The sequence below is a fragment of the Balaenoptera physalus genome (genome assembly GCF_965194825.1).
Source record: "Balaenoptera physalus genome assembly, chromosome: 6".
Lineage (NCBI taxonomy): Eukaryota > Metazoa > Chordata > Mammalia > Artiodactyla > Balaenopteridae > Balaenoptera > Balaenoptera physalus.
The window spans coordinates 89,045,935-89,061,995 of record NC_138885.1 but is presented as its reverse complement, the minus strand read 5'-3'; the positions used below and the strand labels follow the sequence as shown (position 1 = coordinate 89,061,995).

The 16,061-nt window shown below is 36.7% G+C and overlaps 1 protein-coding gene across 5 annotated transcripts in view; it reads right to left on the bottom strand.

The window, feature by feature from the left end:
* PLCL1 (phospholipase C like 1 (inactive)) overlaps nt 1-16,061 on the bottom strand; it is a 399,684-nt gene that overhangs the window by 65,783 nt on the left and 317,840 nt on the right. For all 5 annotated transcript variants that reach the window (XM_082466978.1, XM_082466979.1, XM_082466980.1 and 2 more), the window contains 2 exons: nt 9,891-12,365; nt 6,979-7,182 (listed from right to left, as the gene is read on the bottom strand). In XM_082466978.1, coding sequence (XP_082323104.1) covers nt 6,979-7,182; nt 9,891-12,365 — 2,679 coding nt within the window. The remainder of the gene's footprint in view (nt 1-6,978; nt 7,183-9,890; nt 12,366-16,061) is intronic.

The window sequence follows — 16,061 nt, the reverse complement described above, 5'->3', positions numbered from 1 at the left end:
AAAGACCTTATAGGATAGCCAAGACATATATATATATATATATATATATACACACACACACACACACACACACACACACACACACACATACACACAATGGAATATTACCCAGCCATAGAAAAGAATGAAATAATGCCATTTACAGCAACATGGATAGACCTAGAGATTATCATACTAAGCAAAGTAAGTCAGAAAGAGAAAGACAAATACCATATGATATCACTTATATGTGGAATCTAAAACATGACACAAATGAACCTATCTACGAAACAAAACCAGACTCACAGATATAGAGAACAGACTTGTGGTTGCTAAGGGGGAGAGGAGCTAGGGGTAGGAAGGATTGGGAGTTTGGGATTAGCAGAGGCAAACTATTTATATATAGGATGGATAAATAACAAGGTCCGACTATATAGCACGGGAAACTATATTCAGTATCCTGTGACAAACCATAATGGAAAAGAATATATATGTGTGTGTGTGTATGTATCTATGTATGTATATATAACTGAGTCACTTTGCTGTACAGCAGAAATTAACACAACATTGCAAATCAACTATACTTCAATCATTTTTTTTAAAAAAAAAAAGACCTCGGGACTTCCCCGGCAGTCCAGTGGTTAAGACTCTGCCTTCCAATGCAGGAGGCGTGGGTTCGATCCCTGGTCAGGGAACTAAGATCCCACATGCCGTGGGCTGCGGCCAAAAACTTAAAAAAGGACCTCATTGGAGTTAATATATATAGAGAGAAAGAACATTTGAAAATCACTTGGAGGAATTGAGGACCATTGGCTTGGTGTTATCTTTGGCAGGGGTCAGAAAAGGAAAAATGAATACCTAGGGGACTAAAACATGAACCCAGTTTTTGACCTAATAAATTTCTATTGTTTGTTCTTGAGACACCTAGGTGATGTCCTGTAATCAAATGTAGAAGTGTGACTAAAGTAAAATTTTAGGGCTGAGGCTAGAGATGGGTTTTGAAAATAATGTACAATGTCCATGCATTAAAAGCACCACTGTAGAAGGAAAAAAGTCTAACCTAGCCAAAGAAATTTTGATAGTGTTCTACTGAAATTGCAATGTATTTCCCAACGTAATCACCCACCGTTACAACCTTGTGTTCAATGATGAGGAACATAAGCGGATCACCAATGATCCACTTGTAAGCCAGATTTGGACCTTACCAGGTCACCTGCCCTGACTGTAAGCTACTGGAGCACAGGGGCTGCTGTACCTCCCACTGCATGAACACAGATGGCTGCCCAGGGGAGAAACTCAGTAAATGTTTGTAAAATTAAACATCTCCGTTCCTGGCTCTAGCACTAAGCAATTCTTTCAGTAACTAACTTTTATTTTTAACAACCCCAAAGTTAATCCTAAACAAAAAAAGAAAACCTTACCTTTTATTTGCAAAACATAATTACACTACTTTAACAGCCTTAAAAGACTTAGCAGTGACGCTATGACCTACATTACCTACATTAGTGGATATTTTCTTAGAGAACGTGAAAAATCTAGAGTGGGGAAGTGACGCTTGCTCTTTCAGAGACCAGATCTCCACCCCCGCCCCACTCCCCCCCGCCTCCCCCGGCAAATCGCGGGGCAATAAAGGGACAAGTCACTTAGAAATGGCATTCTGATTTTAAATTAAGGTTTGGGGAGTTTCTGAAAAACTGTCTGATGACCACAGAGCCACCAAAACGGCACTGCGGCAAGGAATCTAACACCACAGCTCTCCTCTGTGTGTCTTTAGCCTGGGAAGGAGACATCAATTCCATCTTCAGTGTTTAGACCCTGTTCTACTTGCTTGAGTTATTGATTAATAATGTTCCCAGTTTGCTTTAGTGCTTTCAGAAGCTGTCACTTCCCATCTCTGGCTGTGACATGTATTTGATATATCAATCAGGAAAGTCACCTCTGCTTTTGTTGCCCTAAATATCAGCCAGGCATTTACGTAGCTACATCCCTATTCAGAGCATTGAGGGAGATTGTAGACAGGGATGCTCTTCAGTAAAATTGCAATTATTTGAGCAACTTCACCCCCACCTTACCCAGACTTGGGGAACACTCTGTCATTAGGATCTCTTCCTTTCCCCAGGTAAAAAACTGCCTGTAGGACAGGATAGGTTACAACCATCCAAAGGTACAAATTACTGATAACCCAATGTGTTACTACTTACTGAGATGTTTCTGCATTTTTAAAGAGATTAAATGTCTTAGCCCTAAGGAATTTATTATAATTTTGAAATTTCAAGTACCAGTAAGCAGATAGAAAATATATGTCTTAAATAAGATATGAAATGGGGGTGGGGGTGTCTTCTGAAATTATGCCATGTAAATAAATCCACTCTATTATGGATATATTTGGCTTTTGATTCCTTCATACCAACACAGATGCTATAATTTTAATTTCAGTATAAGATGACTTTTAAGACTGAATTTCCAAAACGCTCTAGAGGAAATATTTCCAAATATTAAATTAGCCAGTGTTTGGTAAAGAATAGGACCATCTCAGGTCATTAGGGAAAAGCTAAATTTAGAAAAAAAAAATCTGTGCAGATGAACTCAAGGTCAATGTTTTCTAGAATATTTTCATTTTATTTCCTGATGATAAGTAGTAGAGTCTGATGCACTCAGGCTGGCTTTCAATAAATGTAGGTTACCTGGTTGCCTGATTTGTTTCTTTTGATACTGAAATAGGCCAAACATTTGTATCTGTTCAGAAATGATTTCAGGTTGCTTTTTATTCTAAACATAATCTGTATTCTTTTTTTAGTGGTTACAACATCCCCTCTTGGATGGCATCTATACAGTTCATCACCATTTTTGAGAAATCTTTAAGCAACTTGAGCCTAAGTCGAGCACACAAGCTGCTCATTTGGGGATACCTGTCCCCTACCACCACCACCAGGCAATAGACCCTAGATTCGTCTTCTGCCTTAGTCACCCAAATAAGTTTTTATTAATAGTCTGTGTGGGTCTTTTTAGGCTTTAGTTTTAGAAGTTTTAGGTTTGCATAAAAGTTGAGCAGAAAGTACAGCGAGTTCCCATGTACCCTCTCACCCCACCTCACCCCCAGTTTTCCCCACTGTTAACATCTTGCATTAGTGTGGTATATTTATTACAATTGATGAGCCAATATGGATACTTTATTATTAGCTAAAGTTCATGGTTCACATTAGGGTTAACTCTTTGTGTTGTACATTCTATGGGTTTGGGGTAATGCATAATGACATGTATCCACTATTATACTGTTATGCAGAATAGTTTCACTGGCCTAAAAATGCCCTCCCTCACCCTATCCTGCCCCCAGCCCCTTGCAGCTGCTGATCTTTTTCCCTGTCTCCATAGTTTTGCCTTAGTCTATAGGTTTCCAACTGTATGTGTAAGACAGGGAACAATTTCACTAGAGTAGGGTCATAGACATAAAACAAAGGGGATTTAAAGATTTACCATAAAGCACATTCAAAGATAGCATGGGAACTACATTACTTTCACCAACTATATAGATGCATCTATTTATATTTTATTCAACTAACATTAATTGATAACATACTATGTGTCAGCAGCGTTTTAGGTGCTAGAGTTAACAATAGTAAGCAAGGCAGACAGCTTCTCTGCCCTCCTGGAGTGTATACTCAAATTGAGGGTAAAGGAAAAGGACAGAAATTAAACAAAAAATCAAGTATTTTCAATACTGTCAAGTAAGATAATGGAAATCAAATAGAGTTATGTGATAGAGTGAAAGTTGGAGACAGTGGTTAGGGAAGGCGTCTCTGAGGATATGACATTTGAGCTAAGAATTAAGAGATAAGAAGCAACTATCCATGCAAGAGAAGGACACTCCAAGCAGAGGGAACTGCAAGTAAAATGGCCTGGAGATGGGAACAAGCTGAGTCTGAAAGCCCATGTGACTGGGTGGAGTGAGCAGGAGAGAGTGTATGGGGGTGAGGCAGGGAGAAGCAGGTGAGATAGGTAGGCAAGACTAGGTCATAATTGGTCCTATAAGCCACAGTAAGGAGTTTCAGTTTTATTTTAATGGGAAGCCACTGGAGGCAGGAAAGTGATATGATCTGATTTACGTTTTTAAATGATCACTCTGGATCTGCAGAGTATCTTAAAAGACATCTTTAAAATAAATACTAACATGAATACACCAAGAGTACTAAAGATGCCAACCAATAAAGTGCAAATCCTAAAGTAAAAATGGTGTTTCAAGATCATCCTGGCATGTATCTGGTCCTTATCCACAGCACCCCAGAAAAGAAATAACCAGCTGAGACATTAACATTATTTTTGATTATGTCCACAATCTGCCAAGTTTACCATTTGGTATAGGGATATTTACACTTAATTCCCTACCAAAATGAAAAATCATTTCCATAGGGAACTATAAATGAACACTTCATTAGATGTATGTCTGCTTTCCATGGGAATTCCCTGGCAGTCCAGTGGTTAGGACTCCACGCTTTCACTACTGAGGGCCCAGGTTCACTCCCTGGTTGGGGAACTAAGATCCCACAAGCCACGTGGCACGGCCAAAAAATTAAATTAAATTAAATAAAAAGAAGTATTTCTGCTTTCCACTATAGACTTTTATTTTAAGCTTTGGAAAACCATGCTGTACCTGCAATTAGAAATTGCATTTTAGAAATACAAATGAGAAACGGCTGATGTTCATATTTGGCCAGCAGATGTGGTATCAACACCATGGGACGCTTGGGGATGTGAAATGGAAATTGGCCGACCACAGACCAGGTGCTTTTCTGCTTATTACAGGCCCAGCTCCAGGGGACCAGGCTCCCCTCTCAGTGAGTGATTTTTCTTTCTTAGCTTAAAAGAGAATTGGAACAATAAGTGATTTCCACTGTCTGTCTCTATGGCAACAGGTACCCTAATTTCACCTCTTAGATGGCAACTATACCTATTCACTGAATAGCTTTCAGTCCCTACTATTATGATGAAAAAATTGATTTCATGAAAAATGCTATTTAGGTTATAAGCAAACTTATCCCCCAGCAACCATGAAGTACAGTTTGTAAGAGGTAAAATCATTCATAAGCAGAATATACTCTGTGGGCTTTTCTTCCTTTTCCGGTGTAGGATATTTATCCCCAACATCTCTCTTCTAGTTGTTTTTGGATGATAAAATATTACTCTTTTCTTCTTTAACATTTATTTTTATTCAATTATGAAAATTGGTCAGGTTCATTGTAAAGAGTTTGGCAAATACAGAAAAAATATAGAAAAGCATATGCAAGAAAATAAAACTCACTCTTCTTATTTAAAAATAATCACTATTAATATCCTGCTAGCATTTTAGATGTGTATACATATAAATACAACTCAAATGCTATAGTGTATATTTTTTTGTAACCAGACTCTTTCACAAAACATATTATGAGGAATTCTTCACATCATTAAGTATTCTTCTAACATACAATTTTAATGGTTTCAAAGGACTCCATAATATGGCTTACTGTATTTTATTTAACTTATCCCTCTATGCTGACATTATTAACCATAAATGTTTATGTACACATCTATTGGCTTAGAATAAATCCCTGGATATGAAATACATGGATCAAATGGGATAAACATTTTAAATTATATTGCCAAATTTTCCCCCGAAATTATATCAATTTATTTTTCCACTGAAGGTAGATGGATAAGAGTATCCATTTCCTTAAATTCTTTATCAGAGGTACAGTTTTTAAAAAGAAAAAAATTGCCAATTTGATGGAGAGGGGAAGTATCTCATTATATTTCTTTAACATCTTAAATTTAAAACTTATTTTCAAGTTAAATATGTTTTTACATTTTCATTATTTTTTTAGGGTGAGGAGATACATAAATTGCCTGTTCACCTCTGAAGCAAAGACTATTTGTTGTCCCCTAATATCCATTCTACCTCTGTTTCTTAGTAACAGAAGAGATGACTTTTAGTTGAGCACATAGTCCTTTAAAATAAAGACATTTCCCATTTTCATTTTCAGCTAAGTGTGTCTGTGTGTCAACTCCAGGTAGGCAAATGTGATCTATGCTTTTTCAGAGAAACGTCCTTAAAGGGAGAGGATAATGTCTTCTTTTTCCTCTTCATCATTCCTGATGGTTAGAATGTAGATATTATGGTTAGAGCTTCAACAGCCATTTTGGACCATGAGGATGTGCTAGAGACGGCGGAGCAGAAAGCTAGAGGGAGCCTAGGTTCTTAAGAATTTTATGAAAGTGCCACCCTGCATGGCTGGTTTCCATATTTTTATGTGAGAAAATAAAACTTTCTATTTTTAAGCCATGATTAGTTTGCATTTTTAGTTTCATGAAGCTGAACTTAATCCTGACTGATGTAGATTAAGATTTTTTTCCTCATTTTTTTTCTCATTGATTTTTAAGTGCTCTATTTCAAGGTTATTTACACTTTACCTGGCACACATGTCACAAATTTTTCCAGTTTTTCATTTGGTCCTAATTTTTTTATGGAATTAGGATATGCAGAAATATAGTTATTCTTAAATCTATTTGCTACTTAAATTCCATTATATATTCAGAAAAATCAGATAACAGTATTAGCTTAGAAATATAAATTCCAGAGAAATAGTTTGTCTCAACCATCATAAGGCAGTACTGAGGCATAATTTTACTTCCTATAGGTATGCGATTAAATGGTTACATTGCAGGCTAAAGTCATTTAGATGATGAGAAATTGTGTATACTTTTGAGGACTTAATCAATAATTCATTGCTTGCTAAAGCAGAGATTTTCCATTTTTAATCTGTGACGCTCTAGGTTCAAAGCATTGCCTCAGAGGTCTCCACTGGGGCTTAGGTGGGGCTGAGTGGGCCAGCTCTGCCTGCCACTCCCAGTTGAGGTTTTAAAGGCAGAGACACTCTGTGTTATTCACTGGAGTTCCACAAAAGAGCCCCTGCCATATGATTTCCTCCCCACACAGAGAAAAAATAGAGAGTAACAATTTCCTACCAGATCATAAGCAGCCAGCATCTTTTTCTGCACATCTGGAATCACCCCCAGAGGCTCCAGATGAGGAAAGTTGTCTTTCATCACAAGAGAGACGGAGGGAGTATTGTCACTGGTGATGAGCCGAGAGGACAGGGTCAACAGGCACTGCTTCAGACTGGCAATTGGAGGGAGTCCGCACAGTTCCTTAACAGACACAATGGCATTCTGTGGGGAAGAAAACATGGAATTACACTTCTGACCACATGACACATCCCCCCCAGCACGTCTAGGTTTACACAAAAGTATATTCATTAAAAGTATACCCTTAAATAATATGAAATTTGAAGCAAACTGGATTATAACCAACCAAAAATGTTGAGATACGCATGGAGATAACACGCAGAGCTAATTCACAACTACACTTCATCTTTCTCAGCTTTTAACAACTGCCACAAATATGCCACAAAGCAAAGCAGATTATGACCCAAGGCTACACAGTGCTTTTCAAAGCAGGGTTGTGGAATATTCTGGAATATCTGAAATATTCTGGACAATGCACACAAATTAATATTGGCTGATCATGAATATCTTGTTAAATTTGTATCATGATGATCATAAAAGCATGTCAGTGGTTGTACATTGGAGTGCATCTTCTTTGAGTTTTTCCCCTCAAGGTAGCAGGCTGCTATTACTCATCGCCCTCCTTTCACATAACCATCAGTGGTATTCCTTTGTCATCCCACCAGAAATGCACCTGACAGACACACATAATGAAACACGTTTCATGTAAAGCTACATTTTTCCATGTGACAGGCGTTTAAAAGATTCATTTGAAGTAGAAATTATGCCTATTAACAATGAACAATACCCAACCTAATGCGTGTCTCATGAATTTAGTGACAATGATGGTATTCATTTTTCTAGTAATTAGGCTCTAAGTAATCCTAAACCAAAAAAAACTTTGAGATGAGATAAATTATCAGTACTAACTGGAAAAATTTTATCTATAGCCAACTCTCCTTATTATGTATTTTAAACACGTAATACATGCAAAGGACACATTCCAAGAATTATATAGAACTACATAAAATCTATTTCTAATATATAAAGTCAGGTGTAGAAATGACTTATAACTAATCTAACATAGGGGTTTATAATAGTTATAGAATTATGTCAGAAAAAGTCAGGTAGATAATGCTGATATTTGGAGCCTATTTTTAAAATAGCGGCCAAGGCAACCCACCACAAGTTATACGTTTACAATCTAAGTATTTGTATGTGGTTTATGTAATATAGTATTTTCTACCATTTTGGTGATTTAAAATTGATTTTAAACCCATTCCAGAATTCCTCTGTGAAATAATGTAAAAATAAAGTTTTCACCAAGTCATGGTTTGGCATTCAGCATCACATAACTAAGAACCATGAATGATAATTGGGTTTTGGTGGTGGTTAATTCTGGATTTAAAGCTCAAATTCTTATTTATTAAATGCAATATTGGGGAAATTACTTAACCTCTTCAACCTTGTTTTCTATTTTGAATGTAGGGATTTTTGGTGAAGGTTACTATAAAAATGTTAGCTAAAGGAGCAAATAAAGTACATTGAAAAATATTCCTCTCCTGTTTTGCTCTCATACATAGACTCCTACTGCTTCTGCCAAACAACATCTTCTTGCACATTGCAGGAACTAAGCAAGCATTTGCCGTTTGATTGTTTCTTAGTAACATGAGCCTAGAATAAGCATATTAAATAGTCTTGAAGAAAAAAGTTTGCAGCCATCTCTGATTATAAGCATTAATGAAGGCAAGAAAACTGACTTTGAATTCCTACATGCTAAGGCTGGGTAATTTACATATACTCTCATTTAATTCTCATAATAATCCTGTGATGTAATTATTACTATTTTTCTTACCTTATGAGGAGAAAACTGATGACCAGATATCTGAAATAATTTGCTCAAGATCACACAGGGATAGAGTTTAATCCAGAATCCATGTCCTTTCAATTAAAGCACATTTCTAAGAGAAGACTAAATAGTTTTCAACAAGTTCAAGTGCTGAATTTTGTTTGTTTATTAGTTTTCTTTGTTTCGTGGAGGGTAATTTATTATTGTTGTACACAAACAACTAAGACATCATCTAATAGGCTTTACATTTGTTTTATATGACTTCAAATACCCTTCTGTGTTCTTATCTGCAAATATTTTACATATATACTCATAATTAGTATGCATGTGTTTGTATATATAAAATTTTGCATATTACATGCACATATAATATTTTATATTCTATTCTTTTCACACTGTTTCATATACACATTCCCATATATCAATTTGGTTTTGTACTAGGGACATTTAATGGATATATAAAGCATTTTGCTACATTGATACTCCATTAGCTGGCTTAGTTCAGGCCAGATTTAACATAGCATTCACCATTAGAAACATAAAATATATCTGTTTTACAGAAATAAAGTTACAGATGTAGAAAATAAACTTATGGTTACTGGGTGGGGGTGGGGAGGGATAAATTGGGAGATTGGAATTGACATATTCACACCACTATATATAAAATAGATAACTAATAAGGACCTACTGCATAGCACAGGGAACTCTACTCAATACTCTGTCATGGCCTGTATGGGAAAAGAATCTAAAAGAGTGGATATATGTATATGTACAACAGATTCACTTTGCTGTACAGCAGAAACTAACACAACATTGTAAATCAGCTATACCCCAATAAAATTTTTTTTAAATATCTGTTTTATCACAGGCAATACTGAACTTAATTCAGCAGTACATGGGTTTACACATCCTCTGTGATAGTTTTTTGAGCAATCAGATCATTAGTAAAACACAATGTACACTGGTGAGAGAGGGGGTCAGAAGACTCAGGGGTAAGGGAGGACAGTATGGGATTTTTTCCTACCTGCATATTTTCTCTCATATCTATGGCTTCTCGTAAGGGATGAACTGCTATCTTAAAGATGTCATCTATGGTTTTAAGACCAATATTCCTGAGCATGGTATACTCCCGAACTTTCTTCCCCATTCTCACTGAAAGGCTGCGCTTCTGTGGCTTTCCTCCTCCACTTCTATTAGTTATTGCTATGTGGACGAAAAGAGTTACATGCTCCATGACGTCACCCACAAAGGAGCGGAGGGGAACATGCCGATATCCAGGCTGCAAACATTCGAACGGGATTGTATATTGCCCTATAAACTCATCCCCAATGTAGTCGTCATCCAGAACCACAAAACGGATCACGGCCAGCTCAGGCAGGTTCACTTGAAACTCAAAGGTCTCATCAAAAATAGGATTATCACTGTTTTGTTGTACAGTTTTAGTTCTTTGTTCTGCACAGTCGGCTGGAATTCCATGTATCTCTATACACACGTAGGGATCTATGACATCCCCTTTGGCACAAGCTCCCTTGGGCTTTGGGAAGTTCTGACCACTGATGATCTTAATATGAAGCACTAAAGGAGACACCCCTGGTACAATGCCCTTTGTATTTGCACTGAAGTAAGAAACTTCATCTCGCATGATGGACGGCCTTAGAACATAACCACAACCTCCATTTTGAAGAAACCAGCCTGTGTGAAGGTCCATCATTGGACCCGGAGTCTGGAAATTCATTGCCACAATCTGACAGCCACAATTCCAAAAGTCCTGTGGATTCAAGTTACTGGAATCGATTCTCATGGCACTTGGATAGATTCGTGATAAGAACTTCTTATTATAATTTACAAAATCCTCTGGGTATTCATTTGCAATTCGGCTGGCCTCTGTTTCACTAAATGAACAAATTTCCCAATAGTTTTGGCTTTTCATAGATAGTTCAAAATCCCTGTACTGAACAGATTTACAGATAGACACCAAGTCAGAGAGCTCCCTACACAGCAAGATTTGTTTCTGCTCACCATTGTAATCTACTGACATCCTTCGAGACATTTCAGCTTCTTCATCTTCGTCTGTAACTTCTCCTTCTAAAACATCTGGATCAGAAGGCAATTTCTTTCCTTTCACAATGATCATTCTTTTTAATTTTTCTGGTGATGGGAGGTAGGATTCTGATGGCAAAGGTGCTTCAGTATAGAGTTTACTGCCAAAGACCTTTTTCATCTGTTGAACCATTACCTTCTGCTGTGGTAGGGAGCAGTGATTCCCCAAGCAAAGAATGAGTGGGTACTCAGAAGCCACAAAGGCAAATTTATTTATCACCTCTATGACACTTCGAAAGGAAAGGTGTGTTGTCATGTTATTTCGATTACAAAGGATTGGTTCATTGTCTGAACCATCATTTACGTCAAGTTCAATGCTTCGACAGCCCATTTTCAAAGCTCTAACATACCCGTTAATGTCAGCCGGCCCCCTGAACTGGTCTTCTATGAGATAGGTGTTGTGAGAGGCGTTGATGTAATAGTGAGATAATGGCTGGGTCATATCTTGGGCAACCTTTTTTTGTTCAGGATCAAAAATGTCACATTCTGGTGACAGCAAATACTGGGTAAAGCCATCAATTGCAAGAAACCCTTTCTGACGTCCCTCTTCAGAAAGCTCATATCTCCGAATAATGTCTAAGCACATGTCCTCGGTGATCTGGGTGACTCCTTGCTCAGCTTCTAAAAAAAGCATGAGATCATTGGCATCCAAATACTCTTTGTTTTTAGATATCTGTACAAGTAAGAAATACACTTCTGGCCTGGTGCAAAGTTCACAAAAAGCTTCACAAAACTCCTCTTCTGTCACTCGGGTGGTTAGCTTTTCTTTGCTCTTCTGGATTTCTTTAAACTTTAACCTGATCTTGGATTCCTTCAGGGTAGGGTTGAGTTGTTTTATTAACTCTACAGAGGTGTCTTCCAACATAATCCCATTCCCATCGATATCTGCTGCTTCAAACACCTTTTTCAGCCACATAAACCTTGGTGTGTTCTGGTTGCCTTCCATAAAATCAAGGGGTTGCTTACTTCGAGAAACCAGATACCGTAACCCTGACACCCAGATGTTTGCTACATCTGCTGAATTGGCAACTAGGTCCAGAGACTCGTAGTTTTCCCCGTGGAGTATGGAAAAGGCACAGTCCTCACAAATCTGGTCAGCAAGGCCATTGTTTCTAAATGTTTCCGTGTTCTTCCCCAGTCGGATCTCTTTTATGGCAGAAATATCAAGCTTAGCTTTCTCAAGGTCTTTCTTGGAAGGTTCCCAGCGAAGAGCTTGGAGGTCTGTGTCCAGAGTGAAAAAGCGGTTGTAAATGCGAGAGTTTGGCCGTACTTTCTTCAGTTCACAGCCAGCTTGCATGAAGCTGATGCAGTCGCTTGCGCTACTGATTTTCTTTTCTGATGGCATGCTGCTGAAAGACACGGTTTTCTTTCTTCCACCACATTTTTGGTTTGCAGGATCCTGTAAAGCAATTTGAAAATAATGAGTCACTTTCCTTTAGAAAATAGACAAATTCAATAACACTCTATGAGTGCCTCAGACTCCATTCAACTATTATGATTATTTGGACAGGAGCTAGCCTAAATTTTACCTTTTCACTGTTTCAGAAAAGAGAAATTGCCAAGAAAATTGATATTATTAAGTTCAGGAAAAAAACTTATTTTTCCAATGCCTGTGTGTTCTTTGAAATAAAATCAAGTATTTAGTTAACTACAAATCACTCTTATTTGTTCATTAAAGTAGATTTCCTAAGATCCTCTACCTGTTGGTACTTTGACAACCTTGCTCATGTCCCTATAGATATATGGAAGAAATAAAGCTGGATTTCTTTTAAAAATTTTCCTCATTTACACTTTGCAACAGTTTAGTTCAAATAAAAGATTTTTACCTTAACATGCATTACATCAAAAAGGGCTTACAATATAGCTTAACTAAAAAAAAAATCGCTTTTTTTCCTCAAATTATTTTGAAGAATAAAGGCACCTTGAAAGTCAGATTGAGAGCTAACAATAGACAAATGACTCTCACTTGAGCAATTTTTCAGACATAGGTAAACAATTTAAGTGAACATTATGATAGAGTTGCCATAGGATCCAGCAAAAGACGAAAACCCTAAATTGAAAAGATACATGCACCCCAATGTTCACAGCAGCACTATTTACAATAGCCAAGACACGGTAGCAACCTAAGTGTCCATAAACAGAAGATGTGATATATATACAATGGAATATTACTCAGCCATAAAAAAGAATGAAATGATGTCATTTTTAGCAACATGGATGGACTAGAGATTATCATACTAAGTGAAGTAAGTCAGAAAGAGAAAGGCAAATACCATATGATATCACTTATATGTGGAATCTAAAATATGATACAAATGAACCTATTTACAAAACAGAAACAGATTCACAGATGTAGAAAACAAACTTATAATTACCAAAGGGGAAAGGGAATGGGAGAGGGATAAATTAAGAGTTTGGAATTAACAGATACAAACTACCATATACAAAATAGATAAACAACAAGGTCCTACTGTATAGCACAGGGAACTATATTCAATCTCCTGTAATAAATCATTATGAAAAAGAATATATATATAATAATATATGTAATATATATCTGAATCACTTTTCTGTACACCAGAAACTAAGACAACATTGTAAATCAACTATACTACAATAAAAAAATAAAAATAAATGAACATTATGAGATTCACACCTACATTTCAGTATAATGCTATTAGCAGCCACTGCATAAAACCAAACAGAAATATGAATGGCTCCACTAATTTTTGAGGTTCTTCCAATGCGAATTAAATTTCAAAGCCTTTTGCCATAAGATTTCACAGGGAACACTTGCATCTTACCTTTTACCCATTTCTGTAAGTGTCCTTGTATCTTAGTCTCACAGAGTCCTGATTTCCTCAGCCCACTTCGCCCTTCCCTGAACAACAGTGACGACAGGGCATCAAACTTCATCTGTGCAGATTAGTGTATTTTAAGCAGGTGAATTTCTTGTGGCCATTTCCTTCTTGGGTGTGTCTAGGCCTTTTCACCTATTGCCTTTTCTAAATTTCAGGTCCAGTCCTCTGAACACTCATAATCACAAGACGATGTATTTCATCTTAGCCCTGGACTATCCACTGTGTCTATCACTCCCAATTCATTTGCACTGAATATCTGAACAATGCCACTTAAAACTGGATTTTTCTTTATACTTTCTTCTGTTCAGACCACAGACTCAAATTAACAATGCTCCCAATCATATTATCAATTCAGATAATTCTCCCAGGAACAAACTTCCCAAGAGTACCTTAGTGCATGTTTAAAGTGCCCAATTTTATAAAGCATATCAAAGAGGCAGCAAAGTATAGAGAGCAAAAGGCATGGTCCTTAGGGTAGAAATAACTAGTCTCCAGTTGGTATTATTCCACTCACTAGTGACCTTGGGTAAGTTACTTATCCTCTCTGAATCTTAATTTCTGCTTTTAAGTAGGAACTAATAAGCATTATATATAATAGAGCGTTACTGTGAGACTCAAAAGAGAAAATGTTCATGAATATTCTTTGTAAGGTTAATCTTTTTGAAGGAAGAGGAACATTTCATCATATACCTGGTCTCTGTAGGACTTTCAGTAGGCACTGACCAGGGATATTGGGGGTTATCCAGAAGTTGCTTCATTCCTGATCTATGAGCATTTAAGACAGATCTTCAGTGAAAAACTGAAAATGTTTAAAAACAGCCATATGATATTACTATTTTAAACACTGAAAAGTGTAGCCAAAGTAGTCCTGGCTGTTTCCTTCAGGCATTCTTTTAAAACAGGTTAGAATCTCTCTTCTAGGGTCTCATTTAATTGTGGTCTTGCCTGTAAGAGTCTCCCTATCTTATGATTCAGAAAAAGGCAGGATGATTTATTATTCAATTGACTAAAACCTTGCTTGTGAAAAAGAAACAAAATTTGCTTTAGTTATGGGATGTTGGTAGGATGATTCATTGACTCAAATATATATCTGATCTTCAAGTGACAAAGATATAAATTACTCAATTTAGATTAGAGGATATTGTCTCTTGGTGCCCTGGCATTTAAGAACTTAGCCCCTGCTTTTCCAGAGAGTTGTTATTTTTAATTATCCCACAGTGGTCAATTTCCTCATCTTTAAGTTAAAAAACAACCATAAATCTTCAGCTGTTTATATGCAGATGCACTATTAGAACACATATAAATTTGTCACAGCCCACATGCTCAGAAATATCAGATGTTTGTGTGTATTTTTCCACACCATCAAGGCAAGAACCTAAAGGTACTGCTGAGATGGGATTAATCTAACAAGTAAAATACTGAAGGAAACTGTGACTATGAATTGTGATGGTAAATTAGACTGTGACTCAGCTTTTAAAGCTACCATTTCACTAGACTTTTAAGTACTGAGAGCTTTCACATTAAAAATTATTTTTATATAAGCAGATCATATTCCAAATAAGATGACTGTCAACAGAATTATAAAACCTCTAATAGTTTTCTAACAAAGGTTAAATGGGAAATCAGTGTTCCTCTGAAAGCATGTATATATTTCCTCTACCCTATGCATGGTATTATACCATCCTTCTCCATGGTCTAAGTGCCAATCTTCACTTCAGCCACTATTTGTTTATGAGAACAAAACTACTGCTGTCAGAATAGCTTTCTCTTATAAGCCTCTCTTCTTTGTGGTGATATCGCCTCATATCAAGACTTTCTCTCCTAGTAAGTTAAGTCTTCAAGAAATAAATGTTTTATATCTACCCTACAAAAGAATCCACCTGCCTCGTAATGCTTATTTCTTGCCTTGACATGCAACTTTTACATGATTATAAAACTTAACCTAAAATGCTTTAAAACTTGGAACCAGTGGAAAAGATAACAACCTTTAGGTTGTCATCTTACAAAGGACAAAATCCAAAGTTATTACAAGCCCCCAAATGAGCAAAAATATATACTTTATTTATATAATATAGAGAGAGAGCCATAGTACATATGAACAAATAGTTTGTTTGCTGTTGACTAGAGCCAAGATTATTTATATTCAAAATATGCTGGAAAAGTTTCAGGACTCTGATGTTTCTCTACGTCTGTTCTTTCAATGGTCAAGCTATGCATTAGCTCTGAAAAGTTGG